This window comes from Macrobrachium nipponense, chromosome 27 (assembly GCF_015104395.2).
Source record: "Macrobrachium nipponense isolate FS-2020 chromosome 27, ASM1510439v2, whole genome shotgun sequence".
Classification (NCBI taxonomy): domain Eukaryota; kingdom Metazoa; phylum Arthropoda; class Malacostraca; order Decapoda; family Palaemonidae; genus Macrobrachium; species Macrobrachium nipponense.
In genome coordinates this window covers 37,697,362-37,715,994 of record NC_087216.1, presented here as the reverse complement: position 1 = coordinate 37,715,994, position 18,633 = coordinate 37,697,362, and the positions used below count along the sequence as shown (strand labels likewise).

At 37.4% G+C, this 18,633-nt stretch overlaps 1 protein-coding gene across 1 annotated transcript in view; it reads left to right on the top strand.

Annotated features, from left to right (window-relative positions):
- The first annotated feature begins 3,816 nt into the window (after positions 1 to 3,816).
- Positions 3,817 to 18,633, top strand: part of LOC135201029 (transmembrane protein 186-like) — a 94,345-nt gene continuing 79,528 nt past the window's right edge. The window contains exons 1-2 of the mRNA XM_064229874.1: positions 3,817 to 4,205; positions 6,547 to 6,682. Coding sequence (XP_064085944.1) covers positions 6,557 to 6,682 — 126 coding nt within the window. The 5' untranslated portion in view covers positions 3,817 to 4,205; positions 6,547 to 6,556. The remainder of the gene's footprint in view (positions 4,206 to 6,546; positions 6,683 to 18,633) is intronic.

Below are 18,633 nucleotides of genomic sequence, written 5' to 3'. Positions count from 1 at the left end.
TATTCCAACTTGACCGCGAGTAGCGTGCGCTTGCTCTGCGAGTGCGACGGAGTCCCTCTCACAGCATAATACCACGTGAAAGACCTGTTTGTTTACATCCTCCCGATGTGGCGGGAAAGCTTCTTTGCATCGCTTTGAAAATGAAACGGTGGCCAGTTTCTTTAACTTTTTATTTTCACAAAGTACTAAGAGCTTTAGTTAGAAGAAGACATTAGTGACGCGACTTCCGCTCAGAATTTAAATGTATAGGCTAATACGGCGCTGTATGTAATTTTGGCGGGAAATCGCAGCCCGGGTGTTATGTTGTGACGTCATGACCACGTGGTAGCCAGCGTTTCCCACGCTGAGCACATCGAAGGGGTCGCCCGCTGCTGGTCCCTTTTTATAGATACAACCCTTCCACATCCGTTTCGTCAGGATTCTTAATTTTTCGACTCTCCCTCGCATCAAATTTCAACCCCATGGCTGCATATCTTCTCTTCGAAACCTCGTTGCGTCGATTGTAGTCACTTGCATGTGGGAACATAATTCCCGGAGTTTAATAAGAAATTAACTTTGACTAGAATTTTGAAACTACATCGCTTGATGACGAACGCTCAGCATTACGTCATGTTTCTACCCTAGCCCTCCCCCTACCTCATGCAACCCATCCTGCTGTCCTATCACCCTCTCTCTCTCTCTCTCTCTCTCTCTCTCTCTCTCTCTCCTCTCTCTCTTTCCATCCGGCTCCTTGTGTTATGTGTCGATGTGCGTAGTAGATGATAGTGATTCTCCATTTTACTCCAAGTTCCACGAACCCCCTCACCCCACCCCGTCCCCTCTTTTCTCTTTTTACCTTTACTCCACACCCCGCCCCCCAAACAACCACATTCCAATCAATTGTCTTCATTGTAGTTTTTATCAAGCATGGGACCCTCAAAGCACGGATTCCAATCCTCCCCATTCATATTAGCACTTCTGAATGCGCTGGTGCGGTTTGCAAAATGTTCTCAAGCTCTTGTGTTTCACATGTGACACTGAGCGGGCTCGGAAACAGTCCCCCCCCAAAAAAAAAGAAAAAAAATGGTATATAAATGAAACATGCTGGATGCAAACACGTGAACACTTAATTAGACCCATCTAATCTCTCGATTTTGGGAAACAGTTGATACTGGTAAATCACCGTGTGCTGTCAGTTAGACGTTGAGGGGTAGGCACGCGCGCTCTCACGTTTAGCCCTCCAAAACAAGCGCTTGTGAATGCTTGCTAATGAATATTTGATTAAAAAGAGGGTTTTAATTTGAAACCCATGAGAGTGCAGATGCCGTGGCACAATGCAGGCGTTGCGATTTTGCCCTGCATGGCAGTTCCTACCCGTGCGGGAATGTCCGTTATTTCTTTGTAATTTTAAATATTGGATTTTGCGAAGTGGTAACTGATCTCTTATATTGTATAATATTTCTTTTGCTCATTGAATGAGGTTTGGAAGAAGATATTTTTTCTCTCAGTGGTTCGTTTGTCTGTTTGTTAACAATATGTCAAAAGCTTATAAGCAGATTCTCACGAACTGTCGAATGACGGCAAAATAATGGGAAACTGAGAGTTGCCAAAAAAGCTGCAGTGAAGGCTGTTCATTATTATTATTATTATTATTATTATTATTATTATTATTATTATTATTATTATTATTATTATTATTCTTGGACAATAGTGTCAGAGCGTATGTAAAAAAGTAGTCTTACACGGCGTATAATTAAAATGTAACGGATATATGAGTAACATTTCAACGGGACTAAAACGGCGATTAATTGATAAACGTTATTGGATTTTGAAACATTTGGTTGATTTGGTTGTACATTAACAGTTGAATAGGATAAGCTTTAAAAATAACGTATACGATATACCGATAGCGAAAGTAATAATCCAAGACTTTGGTAATAATATAGGTTTCAGTATTAGCAAGGTTACAGTTATTTTAAAACTCAACTAAGAGTTGTTTCAAACCTATTAATTACAATTATTGTTAACATAATGTTGCACAGATTCATACAAAACAAGCCAAAAAGAATGTGGTTGGGCGGTTGGTGATAAGACGGTCTTTAATGTCAGGCACAAGGTTCGTCATAATACGATGATGATATGATTAAAAAGAAAAAAAAAATAAATGAATAAAAATAAAAAAATAAAAAAAGATGGATGCGGAATCAAGCTGAGAATGAATTACTCCTTCTGTTGAAAATAAAAGTTCTCACGATAAATCAGTAAATAAATGAAGTAATGAATAGATAAATAGATATTTATATTTTAATTTTACGAACTTTTCAACTTCATTTATTTAATGCTGTGTTAACAGATTTGTCTTTGAACTTAACATGTCTGGTAAAAAGGGGTAGTTTATGTGATTTCAGAAAGAGGCCAGTATCTATTGAACCTTAGATTATTGTTATTTTACATAAATTCAGAGATATAAGCCGAAAAATAATTATAATGTATGAAATGAGCTAATATTTCATGAGAAATTAAGGCAGACATCTATGCAGTTGCGTGTACGTGCTCCAAGTAAATATGTGCTGACGAGCAACTGAAGTAAAGGCGACGCAGTAACACTCGTTTAACCACATTTCACAGAAATTGTGCTCTGTGGCTTTCATTTTCTCTACTCCAAAGCTCCGGAATTCTTGTCCTGCCCCGGGTTTCACCGACAGGTCTATCGTCTTCCCGCTGCGTTTCTCCCACTGAGTAAGCTTTAGTAGATTAACATCAACCGTGCATTTGATGTCTAGGCCAGTTCCTTACGACGCTCCTGATTGGCTGTTGATAAGCCAATCACAGGGCTGGAAACTCTCAGTCTCTCGAGAGAGTTCACTTAGGCAGGATGTATGTTCCATCTCTCCTGAGGGATACTTTGGAAAGACGTATCCCTCAGGAGAGGTGGAACATAGATCCTACCAATGTGAACTCTCTCGAGAGAGATTGAGAGTTTCCATCCCTGTGATTGGCTTATCAACAGCCAATCAGGAGCGTCGTAAGGAACTGGCCTAGACATCAAATGCACGGTTGATGTTAATCTACTAAAGCTTACTCAGTGGGAGAAACGCAGCGGGAAGACGATAGACCTGTCGGTGAAACCCGGGGCAGGACAAGAATTCCGGAGCTTTGGAGTAGAGAAAATGAAAGCCACAGAGCACAATTTCTGTGAAATGTGGTTAAACGAGTGTTACTGCGTCGCCTTTACTTCAGTTGCTCGTCAGCACATATTTACTTGGAGCACGTACACGCAACTGCATAGATGTCTGCCTTAATTTCTCATGAAATATTAGCTCATTTCATACATTATAATTATTTTTCGGCTTATATCTCTGAATTTATGTAAAATAACAATAATCTAAGGTTCAATAGATACTGGCCTCTTTCTGAAATCACATAAACTACCCCTTTTTACCAGACATGTTAAGTTCAAAGACAAATCTGTTAACACAGCATTAAATAAATGAAGCTTTTACGACCACAGGCCACGGCACTGAAGAACAAAATTCTTCACTTTGCCTTTTTATGTTTTACTATGAAAATAAAGCTATAAAACATCCTGCTTATTTATACAACTGAATTTTATTGAAATCCTTTATTTTTCTTCGTCAAAATTACTTTATGTTAAGTTAGTGACGTGTAGTTTTCAAACATCATGAAAAATAACTCTACATAGGAAAATACGCATTCTAACCATTAAATCATAAATAACGTAAAAAAAAAAAATCAGGTGTACTGCATATGGTAACACTGCTAAAAGCCAATGTTGTGAAGAAAAAACGGCGTCACTGGCCACAGTAGCTTCTTCCACTTGCCTGTGGCAACAGGTAGGCATTAGTTTTCGCGAATTTGTGACAATTCTTGAGGTTTTTGGAATTGCGTACGTTACTGCCATGGTGATATGTGCTATTTATGAATGTTGCAACACAGAAAAGGACCATTTTGGAGGCGAAAAAGTTAGCTTTTACCGTTTCCCAAAAGATTCCTGAATGTAGGAAGTTGGTGAACATCTGCAGAAAGAGTGTCCATATAAACACCAAAACCGCAAGATTGTTAAGTTTATTTTCAACGAAGCGATTATGCAAGAAACCTCATGCATGAATTGCGTAACTCATGCCCTGCAAATGCAAGCAAATTAAAAGATGAAGCCACACTGAACCAACGTTTACCTCAGCATGATAGTGCCACTGTTGATTCAGGTATTTAACTTTTTTAATCCAGTTTAGTTTAGTCTGCATGTTACATTTAAAGACGTGGACTATAGGCTTTTATGAATAATTCTATTATTTAAAGTGCACAAATATATCTTCCGTTCGATTCCTAATGCAAGTAAACCATAGGTGACTGGGTAAGAGTGATAAGAATGAAATTAGGCCTAGCCCTATGTATAGTTAAGAATAACTGATAATGGGATATACTAGTCAACACGAGAGAGTTGGAGGTAGGGTGGCCATTTCCAAATTCCCAAAAAGGACTCACTCCTTTTTTTTTTTTTTTTTTTTTGCCAACACCAATTTAACCTAAATTAAGCATGATTATTGAGGAGTTGAAATATAAATGCATATATATATATATATATATATTAAATATATATACATATATACTTATAAATACATTATATACATATATATTACAATACATATATACATATACATTATATACAAGTATACATATATACATACATATATATATAATATATACATATATATTATATATACCATAGTATACACACACACATATTATATATGATATATCTATATATATATATATATATTAAGAGATGTATATAATAATAATAATATATAATATATATATATTATATATAATATATATATATAACTTGACTTGAGTGTTTAAATCTCAAATAGTGTATGAATAAAGAACTGAAATTGATTAATATTCAATTGTATTGAAGATGGAACAATTTATTACATAACTGGGGTGAAAAAATTAACATTACTTCGGAAACTAAAGGAATTAGCAATCTGATGTTTGCATTTTGCCCTTTTCCTTGCCATCTCTAAGAGTTTTCTGTTGGCTAGAAGTCTTTTGTAAATGGCTGGACAGATACAAGTACACTGCGGCTCCATGCCTAGTGTTCCTAACTGTGCCAACAGCCACTATATAAAATTATTGGCCTCACGAAAAAAAAAATAAATGGTTCTTTTGCCCATCAGTTCTCACTGTTTTCGTATGTGTATTTGTTTATATTTTTAGCATTAATATTTTTATTTAGGCAAACCCAAAAAGCAGGAGAAATTAGCGTCCTTCTTAAGGTGAAACAGGACTGTCCTTCCTAAAGCAGGACGTCTGGCCACCCTCGCATCCGAAAACATTTAGTTTAAATTGTTTTCACGTGCATGAAATGGGGCTATTATTTGTCTGGTAAAGGAAGGGGGACAGTTATTTTCGAGAGAAAGAGAGAGAGAGAGAGACTGAGAGGAGAGCGTTTTACATAAGTGAATGCACCGTAGGTTTATAAGGATAATTCTAGCAATTATAGACCATATACAGTATGTACCATCTTCCATTCGATTCCCAATGCAAATAAACCATCTTTACTAGTTAAGGTTGACAGTTGGAATTAGGCCTAGACCTATGTTTGTTGAGAATAACTGCAAAGAGAAAATGCTAGTCAACACGAAGGCGAGATGGTAAGATTTTATTAGAATTATTTTCATGTGTATGAAATAGCCAGTTTGGTAAAGGAAGGGGAAGATTATGAGAGAGAGAGAGAGAGAGAGAGAGAGAGAGAGAGAGAGAGAGAGAGAGAGAGAGACTTTCCTGTATATGAATAAGCCTACTTCTATCTGGGGGTTGGTACCCTTTCTTGGACAACATAATTTGTTTAAAACTGTCATATAAGAAGTAAGTAAACAATGCTAAACGCTGTGATTTAACGACAATTATCGGTTGGTCTAAACCAGGATACTAATTCCAACGCCGTACACCTGTGTGTACAGAACGTGCTGGCATATATGAATGTTAACCAGCCATCCTGTTATTTTATTGATTCATATATATATATATATATATATATATATATATATATATATATATATATATATATATACATATACATATATATCTTGTGAGCAATATATTACAGATCTTGGTGAATGACTCTAGCCTATTTACTGAAGAAATTTCTTTTTCTGTTTGCAATTTTTGTTTCAACATGCAGTTGATGATATATTTCTCATATTAATTTTCAAATTCATATCTTACTTGTTTGCAATTCGTATCTGCCTCTTTTTACTTTTTATATATAAACGACGATTTCATCCTTGCTTTTATTCAGGTAATGGTATAATTGCCTTGTTCCGCTTGTTGGATCTTGGAAGTTGAGGTAATGGTCTTGAGAGCGATTTCGTATCTTGTTTTACGTAATACGTAGTAGTGATTTTACACCATCTTCATAAAATGAAGACTAGCTTCAACCACTTCAAGTAAAACACAATGGAATGTTGCTTAGACTGAGGGAAATCTGCTTCAGACGAGAATTTGGTAACGTGGTTTAGTTTACCATTGTCTTTTCAGGAACAGGAGCATGTGTTTTTGCATCGTAGAAGAATTTGAGGCTCGTGAGTTCAGTATTAAAAACTTATTCCCAAGACATGTAAAATTGGTTTCACCTATAAGCCTTACGTGTAAAGGAATACTACCGGCTTCCAAAGTAAGTAATAGCTACATTGTCATTGCTGTTTGTTATTCGGTAAATTCTTCATAATTCTGTTGGTATATGACGGATTGTTGTGAAGTGTTGTCTTAACGTCTATGGACAGATAGGAGGGCGAATGGCTCACATATTTTTGTAAGTTCATCAGATAATTGGGATTAATAGATTCTTAGAATTCTGATAATTAAAATTTGCCTTTGAGTATTCAAAGGCAAATCCTAGATTCTAAGTGGTGACCGGTTAAAACAAAATTATGAGCACTCTTTATTAAGTTTTACTATTGAGAGCACTGGTTATGAAGTTTTACCGTTGGAAGTTTTTTTTCCCATAATGCATTAAAGTTGCAATTTCTGAGTTATAAAACTAGAATACATGTTAGTACTATGTTCTTAGAAACCAAGTAAATGTCTGCTTCCTTCTTCGTGACGTGAAACATTTTGAAAAGTCAGGTGTTTTCGGGGAGCACCATGTGGGACTCGAGATAGTTTGGCGAATTTAAAGTATGAGTGAGTCACTGGCATGACAACAGTGGTCATCGAAAGAGGTCCATGGATAGACTGGGCCAAGCTAAGGTTAGAATAGTCTGAGAAATAGACTGTATTGCGTGTTCCAATTATGTACAGTCGCTACGGATCTTGTTTAAAATGTTCTGAACCATTTTGATACAGTTGACTGTATTGAAAGCAAAGAAGGACTGACTAAGCTCTGTTTTTTTCCATCTGTCCACCTGCCTGTGGTGTTTGGCTGTTTGCGTATGGTAACACTGCGTCCTGGGCTTTAGATAGGTTCGCTATGTGTAGGTTTTAGGTAAATAAAAGGATATCTGGGTGTACATTTGCAACTGAAAAGTGTTTTAATAATGCGAATAACACCCTTAATATTTGAAATAGGCTATTGTTATTATTGTTGAATGTAAGCTATCAGTTTCATAAAATTTCGTTTGTCACTAAACAATGTAAACTTATGACTAGATCAAGTACTGTTGATGTAACAAATCAGTCAAGTAACTGGGAATGGAAGACTAATCTGATATATACGAGGCAGGTACTACATCATTATCAGCAGGTGTACTTCTACCATCTACCATTAAAAATGGCGTTAAATACGTGTCGAGACAGCAAATCCCGATTGACATGACGTTACGTACTGTGTCTGAAGTTCGTGTTGAGAGAGGCTGCTCTCGGGGTGGACGACGGCTAAAATGCACACCTTGAATTTGTTACCTGTAGGCTACCGTTGTTACACTCAGAAAAAAATTATGTTGATATACATCCTGTTGTGATCTCACGATTATTGTATTCGAGAAACTGTCAAGTTATTTACGTGGAACAAACCAAATACCCTATTAACTCGCATTGCAAACCAGAAAATGGGTCTCATCTTGAAATTCCTGCGCCTTCTCCAAGCCTGCATCCCCAGCCTGGCAAGATACCTGCATTCCTCCGAGGAAGCAGCCTCTGGGTCGGACCCTTCCTTTGAAGGCTGCCCTCAAGAGACTCCCCGGGGGAGCCTTGGGTGCTTTTGGTCCTTATGCTTGAAGTTCTTAGGCACTCTCCAGGCACGCTTCCCAAGCCTGGCATTGTACCTGCCTTCCTCTGAGGAAGCATCCTCTAGGTGGGACCATTCATTTCAAGGCTGCCCCTAAGAGACTGGGGAGCTTTGAGGGCTTTTGGGCCATATCCTTGAAGTTCTTGGGCCCTCTCCAGGCCTGCTTGGGCCCTCTCCAGGCCCTCCCCAGCCTGGCAGGATATCTACCTTCCTCCGAGGAAGCAGCCTCTAGGTCAGACCCTTCCCTTCAAAGGCTGCTCTCAAGATACTGGCAAGTCTTGGAGGCTTGTGGGCCTCATCCTTGAAGTTCTTAGGTCCTCTCTAGGGCTGCTTCCCCAGCCTGGCAGGATACCTGCCTTCCTCCGAGGAAGCAGCCTCTGGTTCGGACCCTTCCCTTCAAGGCTGCACTCATGGGACTGGTGAGCCTTGAGGGTTTTTGGGCCTCATCCTTAAAATAATTGGGCCCTCTCCAGGCCGGCTTCCCCATCCTGGCAGGATACCTACTTTCCTCCGAAGAAGCAGCCTCTGGGTCAGACCCTTGCCTTCAAGATTGCCCTTATAAGACTTAGCGACCCTGGCGGCACGTTGATGCCGACTCCAAAACAACGAACACCTGAGAGCGACAGGTATTTGTAGTTGAGAGGCGGCATAAGCCTACACCCTCTAGCGGTGGCGGTGTGGTTTAAAGCTTTACTGTTCCTCTTGAATTTGCTGGGTTCGATGGTTCGCGACCATGAGCCGACAAATTTCTTATCGACTAAAAAATTCCCCTTTGGGAAACATATATGAAAATATATTAATTCCGAGGTAGAGCGAATTAGATATTAAAGGACATTTGTAGCTCGATGTATATATATATATATATATATATATATATATATATATATATACGAGATACTGGATTACGTAGAGGGACCTATGGTTGACGTAGTGTTAACCAAATCCCTCCAAAATTCCGTTCAAAATATAGAATAGTGAAATTTTACCCATAATTTTTATATTACTTAAATAATTTGCCTAATAATTTGCCTGAGGGTCGTTGCATCCGGATGAATCGACATTTCTGTGCAACCGGAGTAACTAGAAGTGGTACTTAATATAAATTGTAAAGTTTACACGAAACATTTTTGTCATTTCTATGGAGCTACATATATGAGTTTTTCACTACACATTGATGGGTCTCGATGAAAGAGGTCGACGAGACCGCAAGTGCTCACGAGACCTCTCATGTGACACCGTACGGGAAGAGATTGTCAAAGTAGGCAGATCAGCCCTACAATGAAATTGTTAATGATTTTTAGTTCTAATTATGATTTTGCTGTTAAGTTCAGACTTGACATTTATCATCCCCAGTCTTGGTGGGGATCACGTTGAATAATTATTTTTATGGGAAGTTATCAGGACCCGGAAAATGTTCCTTTAATTTATTTCCCAATGTTTCCTCTTGGGGAAGGGTAAAAAAAAAAGTCACAATCACCGAACTCATTCAAATGCTAAATCAAGATGAACCCTGGACAACTCATTAGTAACATACCGGTATTAACCACCAAGGCCATGGTGGCCTTGCCTACGCGTCACCTTGGAGATGCTATTATAGTACTAAGCATCGGACACTGTTTAGTACTAGCTATTTGGGAATCAAAGATTTCGTTTATTAATATAATATAAAAAATGGGTGTATATAATACCTTGATACCAAAGGTGCTAGTCCCATTGAGCTTCCGCCATGGTTAGTACTAGCTCCTCGGAGGTGACGCGTAGGTGCATACATACTGGGTTAATACCTAACATACCTTACCTGCATTTACTGTGCTACCCGCCTCTTATCTATGTTGTGATTTCTTTCGTGCTAAGCACCTTCCGTTCCTACACCTCTGCCACTTAATCCATCCAATACTCTCCCCATCTCCTTCGTTCATAACTTCCGGGTTATGTATACTTATTACTTATCTTTCTTACTCCATAAAGATCACGCACACAAAAGAGAACGTCCGTTATGCGATTAAGAGAAAAGCGAGAGAAGTATATATATCTATAGATATGTATCAGCAGATTGGTAATAACCATATACAATACATGAACAAAATGAATAAGCGCTATTATTTTCTTTGGCACTAATTGTTCCAGATTGAACCGGTGATGAGTTTTACTTGGGTTGGGAGTGTATGTTTACCTAATATTTATTGAATCACACAAACATATATACGTAGATAACTTATATATATATATATATATATATATATATATATATATATATATATATAGTATAGATAGATAGATAGATAGTGTGTGCACGCGCTCGTAACATGTATGAAATGTAAATGGACAGACGGCTGGAAGCCCTATCGTCGCATGGGCTGTAGAGAATTTTGGCCCCTATACGCCTTTTGTTCAGGGCTGATTCTAGCTTAGTACAGAAGACATGATGCTTAGTGTTGTCAGAGCACTGGGAGGCATTTGAAGGGCAAACGATATATACTCCTAATTAGCAAGATGCATAAGGATGAATATCCTCATTCTTGAGTGGGACACTCGCCCCAATGATACGCGTTCCTACCCCTTTCGGGTGATATCCTTTTATTTTTTGTGTTTATTTTTTGTGAAAAAGGACTGTGTTGCAAGGCCGAAGTATTAAAATAATGTATACGTTTGCCTCAACAATAATTATAAGTATTAGCTTATCAGGTTTAATGACAATCGTCCACGTTGAATATTATACTAATAATAATTATCATTATTATTACCCACAGTTGTATTACATTTGTATTTTAGTTGATCGTTTTGAGTTCCAAGAAGCTCTTGCAATTGATACAGAGTGCCTCTACAGCCGGAGAATTGTAAACAATTTTGTGTGTATGCTAAAAAGTGAACCAAAAGTCAACAAACATTAAAAATGACGTACCCATCAAAGGATGAGTCTTAAGCTAAAATAACAGATTAACAAAAGAGGGCAGTTGCTACCGAATGAAGAACGTCTTGGAGTGACAACAACTATCGCCAGGTAACCGAGTGCCAAGCGGCCTGTTTAGGTTTCTTTCCGGTGGCTCGTCTGTTGGACGCCAATGCTCTCCAGAGGAGGTTCCATCGCGGATGTGGTCTGTTCTTTGCTGTAGCTGCACCATGAGTCTGTGCAGGAGAGAAAAGGCTTTGCGATAAAGTACGATTTGTTCATTACTCAAAACTCGCTTCTCATGCATCGATGGTAAGACAGGAATTGTACTGCCCAACGAAACTCAACAAGTTATGGTATTTTCTTGAACTTTTAATTTTCTGTAAAAGAAAACTATTGTGCCACCTTTGTCCGTCCTTCCGCGTTTTTTTCTGTCCGCCCTCAGATCTTGACAACTACTGAGTCGAGAGGGCTGCAAATGAGCATGTTGATCATTCGCCCTGCAATCATCAAACATACCAAATTACAGCTCTCTAGCCCCATTAGTTCTTATGTTATTTAAGGTTAGTTAGCTATAATCCTGCTTCTGGCAATGATACAGAATAAGCCACTACCGGGCCGTGGTTAGTTTCTTGGGCCGCGGCACATACGGCATTATACCTAGATTTGTTAGCGGCAGCGGCTGTCCAGAAGCCTGACTGCACGACGAAACTTCGGCGCTTTCTTTACTTATTATCATTAGTATTATTGGTGAATAGAAAAATGATTTATTATAAAACTATTCAAATCCCGCTCGCGATATTTCAAGTAAGGTAATGTTATCACATGTAAACTAACAACAAAGATAATGTAACAGAGAATAATAAAAAGCGCCACTTACTGGAGTAAATATAGTACAAACGTTGAACGGACCTTCTGGGAGGTCAGGTCACGTAAAAGGATGTTTGATTCTTCTCTACACAAGGCCCGAGTCAATTGCCTTAGCCATTAATAATGCTAATGCAGTCGTGCCCTGGCTGTGATATTATTACACACACACACACACACACATATATATATATATATATATATATATATATATATATATATATATATATATATATATACATACACACACACACACACATTTATTTATTTAAAAATATAACTGATGTTTCGGGCAGCAGTCCCATCTCCGAAAATGTAAATAAACAAAATGCAACAGAAGTCTGCAGAAAGAAAAAAAATGATAAATAAATAAAATAAAATAAAATAAGATAAAATAGATAAACTACGAAGTCAAGAATATGGACAGAGAACTAGAAAAAGGCTAACGGAAGTCATAAGCAAATGAACAGGCTGAGAAATCGCAACACAACAAAAGGCCACTAATTAAATAAGTTTAGATACGTATAAGATGAAAAAGTTACAGAATCTTGAAGAGTACACTGGAGAATAATCTCAACTTTTCGGTTGAGATTATTCTCCATTCCCATTCGGTTGAATGGGAATGAGCAGAGCAACCCAAAGTGATATTTGGACCGAGCTACTCGAATTATTCAAGGAACAGTGAAACTGGCGTTTGAGCAATGTCTTGCTTTGTTCTCTGAAATGTTCCTTGATAGCATTATCTTTTTTTTATTATTTTTTTATTGAGAGAGCGACCAATACCAATATGGTGACTAACGTTCTTAATAAATCAACTGATTCAATTCTTAAGCGGAGCATACTATGTATAGAATATCCTATACAAGTTCCGGGAGTATCCACGCAACCGGTGCATTTATGTACTATATGTATCAGAGCTGACGAGTTCCGGGATACCATCTGAGATTTATAAACATTTCCGACACTGAAAGAGCTTTCGACAATACGAATAAAACACAGAAAAAGTTTGTTCAGAAGGATAGAATGCTCTCTGTCTGTAGGCGAAACATCAAGTATGTTTTAAAGGATTTTGCAGCAGGGGAATTGAGATTTAAAGACAATTTTTCGAAATACTTGGGAATATTAGCAAAATTAAAGAAAAACCAGAACAGCCATCATAGGCTCTAAGGAACTAGTTTAGATTTAAAACTACATGAACTATTAAAGTGTAGACCTTAGCAGGTGAACGTAGTAGTCTTCCGGCACATACCAGCAGAAAATGTATTGTTCGGTTAAGTAGTCTAAAATACGTATTTATAAAGATCTCTCCTTTAGTATCCATGGCTAATTGTATCATAGGATGCCTTGAATTAATCAAATTTTAGAATTCACTGGCTTGATCTAAATTTCGAAACAAGGCGACCATGTCATCCAAATACGTTTTTATAGAAATTCACGGTTAGATGCGTCAGGGCAATCGGGAAAATGTACCCCTAAATGACACCGAAATATTGGTGAAATCCGGGTTCGAAAGAGACTTCCTAGTCATGGCATCAACTTGATGATAAAAAATTTGCCACACAAAAACAAATTTTTGTCTAAAACATAAGTTTTAAACCAATTCGTATTAAATCTAGTCACGACTTGGCGTCGCCACTAAAAAGTATCCAGAATTTTGGATTTTTGCCTAACGAACGTTAATTGACATCATTCAGTTATCTGGTATGTCATCGTACGGTTCAGTTCAACTGGATAATTTTCGTTTTCGGAAGTCGATTATTATTTTCACGTTAATGAACGAAAGAGGGACCAGCAATTCCTGTCGTTCAAAGAGCCACAAAAAGATTGAATATACTGGTCCCTGGAAAAGCTCTTGAGCCTTTGCTTTTGGCAGAAAAATAAAGAGATCCAGAAAACAAATGAAGTAGGGCACAGGGATCTAACGGTGAAATTGGATAAAGCTCCAAAGTTGCACTTGGAAGAAAAGCAAGGGAAGGTTGTACAGAATGATGACGAAAAGAGGTGAGAACGAAGGGGAACTCGCAAAAATGGTGTAGCTAGCAACCGAAGGGATGCTGTAAACGACCTTTATTGATGTCTGCAGTGCACTATGTGGGATGCACTGAAGGCACTGGCCCCTTAAGGCCTCATATGTTTGAGAGCCTGTGATTTTCCTGGAAAACTGTACCATATCACGCTTGGCTCTGACTGCATTTCGCAACCGTACATACATGTCTACAGTAACATTAAACCGAGTTCTTTTTAGAAAAGAAAACCTGACAAAAAGTATGCAAATGAATTCCATTGTTTGCACCTGATTTCTAAGTAGATGAAAAATGCACCACAACAAATGCATACCAACGCTGACTTAAAGCAATTGAGGATAACTCCCTATTATATGGTTGATCAGTTATGGAAGTTATGATTATTATGCATAATGAGTATATGAGGGAAAGGGCCATTAACTTAAGCAGCAACCTTTGTTATCGGTGAAATGAAGACAAGAGAGAAAATACAATTGATACACTATAGATAATCATATGAGAGAATCGATGAAGGCAATATGGAGGGAGTTGAAAGTGAACGGTATACAAGAATAAAATTTACAATGGAACTGAATTCTGAGTAAGAATATGTATAATAGTGAGAGTGATTAGTTTGGGCTCAAAGGAGTCTGAGACAAGGCTGTGTTGTGTCTCTATTATGGCTCTTCAGTATCTCTGTGGAGGGAGCGATGGGAGACATCCCAGAAAGGACAGGAAAAGGAGGTTTACAGCTGTGGCGTAAGAAAAGGAGTCGTGAATAGGGCGTGGAATGGCGGATGTTTGCAGATGATACAGTGCTGTCTGCGGATGATAAATAGAAACTGCAATAACTATTAAAGGAGCTTGCAAGTATGTGCGAGAGGCGAAGATTGTGAGTTTAAGTGAGTAAGAGTCAGGTTAAGAATGTACATAGAAACCAGGAAGATGGAGCATCGAATGTTTATGTGGATGATGCAAAAAATGCAAGCAATTGATTCGTGGAAGTATTTGGATGATAATATGGTGAGAGAAATCTGATTTGCAGAACGGGTGCGGCAAGACAGGTAGTGGGGTGCGTGAAAAGGTTGGGAAGACACCTGAATGGTCTATGAAAGCCAAGTTAGGGAGTATGACGGGATTGTTCAAGCAACTCTCGTTCATGTAAATGAGGTGTGATTGCTGAATGTTAAAAAAGAAGACTGAAGCCGATAACATGGCTTGTTTGTGTTGGACATGGGGCTTAGAAATGCTGAGACGCATCGACGAAGTGACGAATGTTAGTGTAGGTGAAAGGAGGAATCAAAGTATTATATTTTGAGCTAGTTTAGTGATGTGGATAGAATGACTGACAGTAGATTTGGGAAGTTTCAGGCTGAAGTAAGAAAGGAAGAACTAGAAAGATGTTGGTGAAAGAAGCCACAGAATTATGCAAGACCGAGCTGAATGATGCATTGTGTGCAACTTGATTCAATGTGCTACCAGTAAGCCATCGCATTAGGCATATGAAATGAGTAGGAATTTTTTAATCCGCAGAGGGCTCGTTGACAATTTAGCAACTGAATTGTTAATGTGGCCGTGAACATCGTGCTATTTTTCTCTGAATTCAGACCGAATTAGGGAAAACCAATTTACACACACACACACACACACACACACACATATATAATATATATATATAATATATATATATATATATATATATATATATATATGTGTGTGATTATGGTAGTCCAGGTTCGTTTACCGCTACCTGACATCATACTTTCTTCATATTTCCTGCACTTAGATCTCATGGCTTTGTAGTAACAAGCGTATTTTAAAAAAGCGCGAAGAATTTGAGAAGTTACGAGGACATTGGGGCTATTACAATTATATATATATATATATATATATATATATATATATATATATACATATAATATATACATATATATATATGTGTGTGGGTGTGTGTGTGTGTACAGTACGTATGTGCATATACATCTAAAAAAAATAGGCAGATAGCAAAATTCCTCTTCAGCCCGCAACGGCCTGATTCAACTGAGGCAGACCAAAATAAAAATCAAATAAGTCTCGTATAAAAAAAAAAAAAAAGTCGTCCAAAATAAGAAGCGTCAGCATTTCCCTGTTGTGTAGTAGAGGGCGTGGTTTGCCGGCAGGGATCCCCGGGACGCCCTTCCTCCGAAGGTGATTTTGCGTCTTACCCGGAAGCCCCGTTCCCTTCGACGTTTACGGTGTGTAAACAATCACGCGATCATGCCGCCTTACGCAACCGAGTAACGTTACTGTTACGTAAAAGAGTTGCCGCATATAAACTAGGAAGTACTACTGCTATTATGCGTGACATTGTGCATAGCAGAATCAGTTATGTTAGTGCGATATATATTATATATATATATATATATATATATATATATATATATATAGATATAGATATATATATATATATATATATATATATATATATATATACATATGTGTGTGTGGTGTGTTTTTTGTGTGTATATATAGATATATGTATATATACACAATTATAAACATAATATGTATTTATATATATACATACATATATATATATATATATATATCTATATATATATATATATAAATATATATGTATATTCCAGTTTGATCGGCGTCAATGACCTTCGATGTCAGGATGCCAGAAAACTTTCAATCAATCAATCAATCAATCAAGGTTTGCCTATTATATAACGAGACTAACTAAATAACTCACCTTTTTTTTATATATTATTGCAAACTCTCTTCATGTTAAGATCCTCGCGCAAAATTTTCCATGCAGTGTCTTGGTAAATGTGCACAGACACCAGCTATTATTCGGAACACTGGCATCTGCGGTCTTTTTCGAACACTCAGACTGATTTTTCTACATTTTCTTCGGTTCTTGAGATGCAAGAAGGTCGTCCAGGGCGTTCATCATCTTAGACAATCTCGCGTCCCTCGCTGTATCTTTTGTGCCATTCTAAATATATATATATATATATAATATATATATATATATATATATATATATATATATATATATAGAAGATATATATTATATTATATATATATATACACACGGTCAGTAAGACAAATCAGCGTGAAGTAGTCCATGGAAACTTTCTAAATTCATTATAATCCTTTATTTCCTACGTTTCGTAATAACTTTATTACATCCCCCAGGGAATCTTATGCAATGAGGGTATAGGATTCCCTTAGGATGTAATAAAATTATTACGAAACGTAGGAAATAAAGAATTATAAGGAATTTAGAACATCTCCATGGTCATATATATATATATATATATATATATATATATATATATATATATTATATGTATATATATATATATATATATATATATATATATATATATATATATATATATATATATATACACATTGCTGGATAGAAACTGCCGTGGCTTTAAGTACGAAGGCACTTGTTCCAATGATCAGATCCCTTTAATGATGTAATATACTACCTCCGTCAAAATAGAAAAATAGAGCGAGCGAGCCTCTTTCCTTTAGAACGGCTATCGCTATTTCACGAGTATGATGATGAAAATTAAACCAGCATCATTATCTCCATGTTTTGTAAAGATCATCAAATGGCGAGAGGCGTGGGTTTTGCAGCACCAGACGCTGCGCTTACTTTGTAAAAGATAAGTTACGTCTTCAGGAGAGAGAACCTGATGGTGTGACAGTGACACCAAAGTAAAAGGTAGGCGTCTTCAGAAACTAAAAAAAGAGGAGTTCTGTGTTGGAGATATCCAGAATGCAAATTCCCGAGATGTATACTAGTATTGCAACGGCCCCGGTTTTGTTTGCCATGCCCCTGGTCAAGTTTGGTTAGTTTTCATTTTCTTCAAGCAATTCATTTGGGTGTAGGAAACTTAATGAGATCATTTTCAAGAAGATTCTATGGTTAGTTTTTTAGATATGGCGTCCCGCTTTTTTCAGGGAAGGTTTCATCATCCGGTTACAGTTCGGGAATATGCATCCGGGATACAAAGCAAGGAAGCGGGTAGCACTACTATGGAACCCGTGAAAGAATACTGATGTATTATACACACGACTTGAAATGTAGTCAGTCAAGGAAACTGAAAATAGTGAAGTGAGAGAAAAGGTTTAAGGAGGGGCCCATCTGCGCTTGGTTGGTTTTTGAGAACGAAAAAGGATAATTTTAAATAAATAGGTTAGTTTGTAGGTTCAGCAAGATTGATGTGAATAAGAATGATGAGTGATTGTAGAGAATATGTGGCTGTTATGAGGGTATAGTCTTAAGTAAATTTGGGAAAGAGAAAATGACGAGGAAAAGAGTCACATTGTTTTAGCACAGCTTAGATGGAACAGCAAGCTGATGGATGTGGTGAGGTGAAACAAACTGGCTGTTGGTATATCTGATCATTACCTGTTTGAAGGAAAGTGAACATGGATTGAAGTTTTATTTTTAGAGAATAATACTACGTATATGTAGCTATAAGTGTTATTAAGACGATCGTTATAAACTAGAAGTGAGGTTTGTATTTAGAAGAACATGGTTAAAATTGACGGAGGATAAGAGATAAAGTGGTGGGAAGAGCTTGAGGAATATACAGGACTTGAAGATAGAGTCATTGAGTCAGTAGATAATT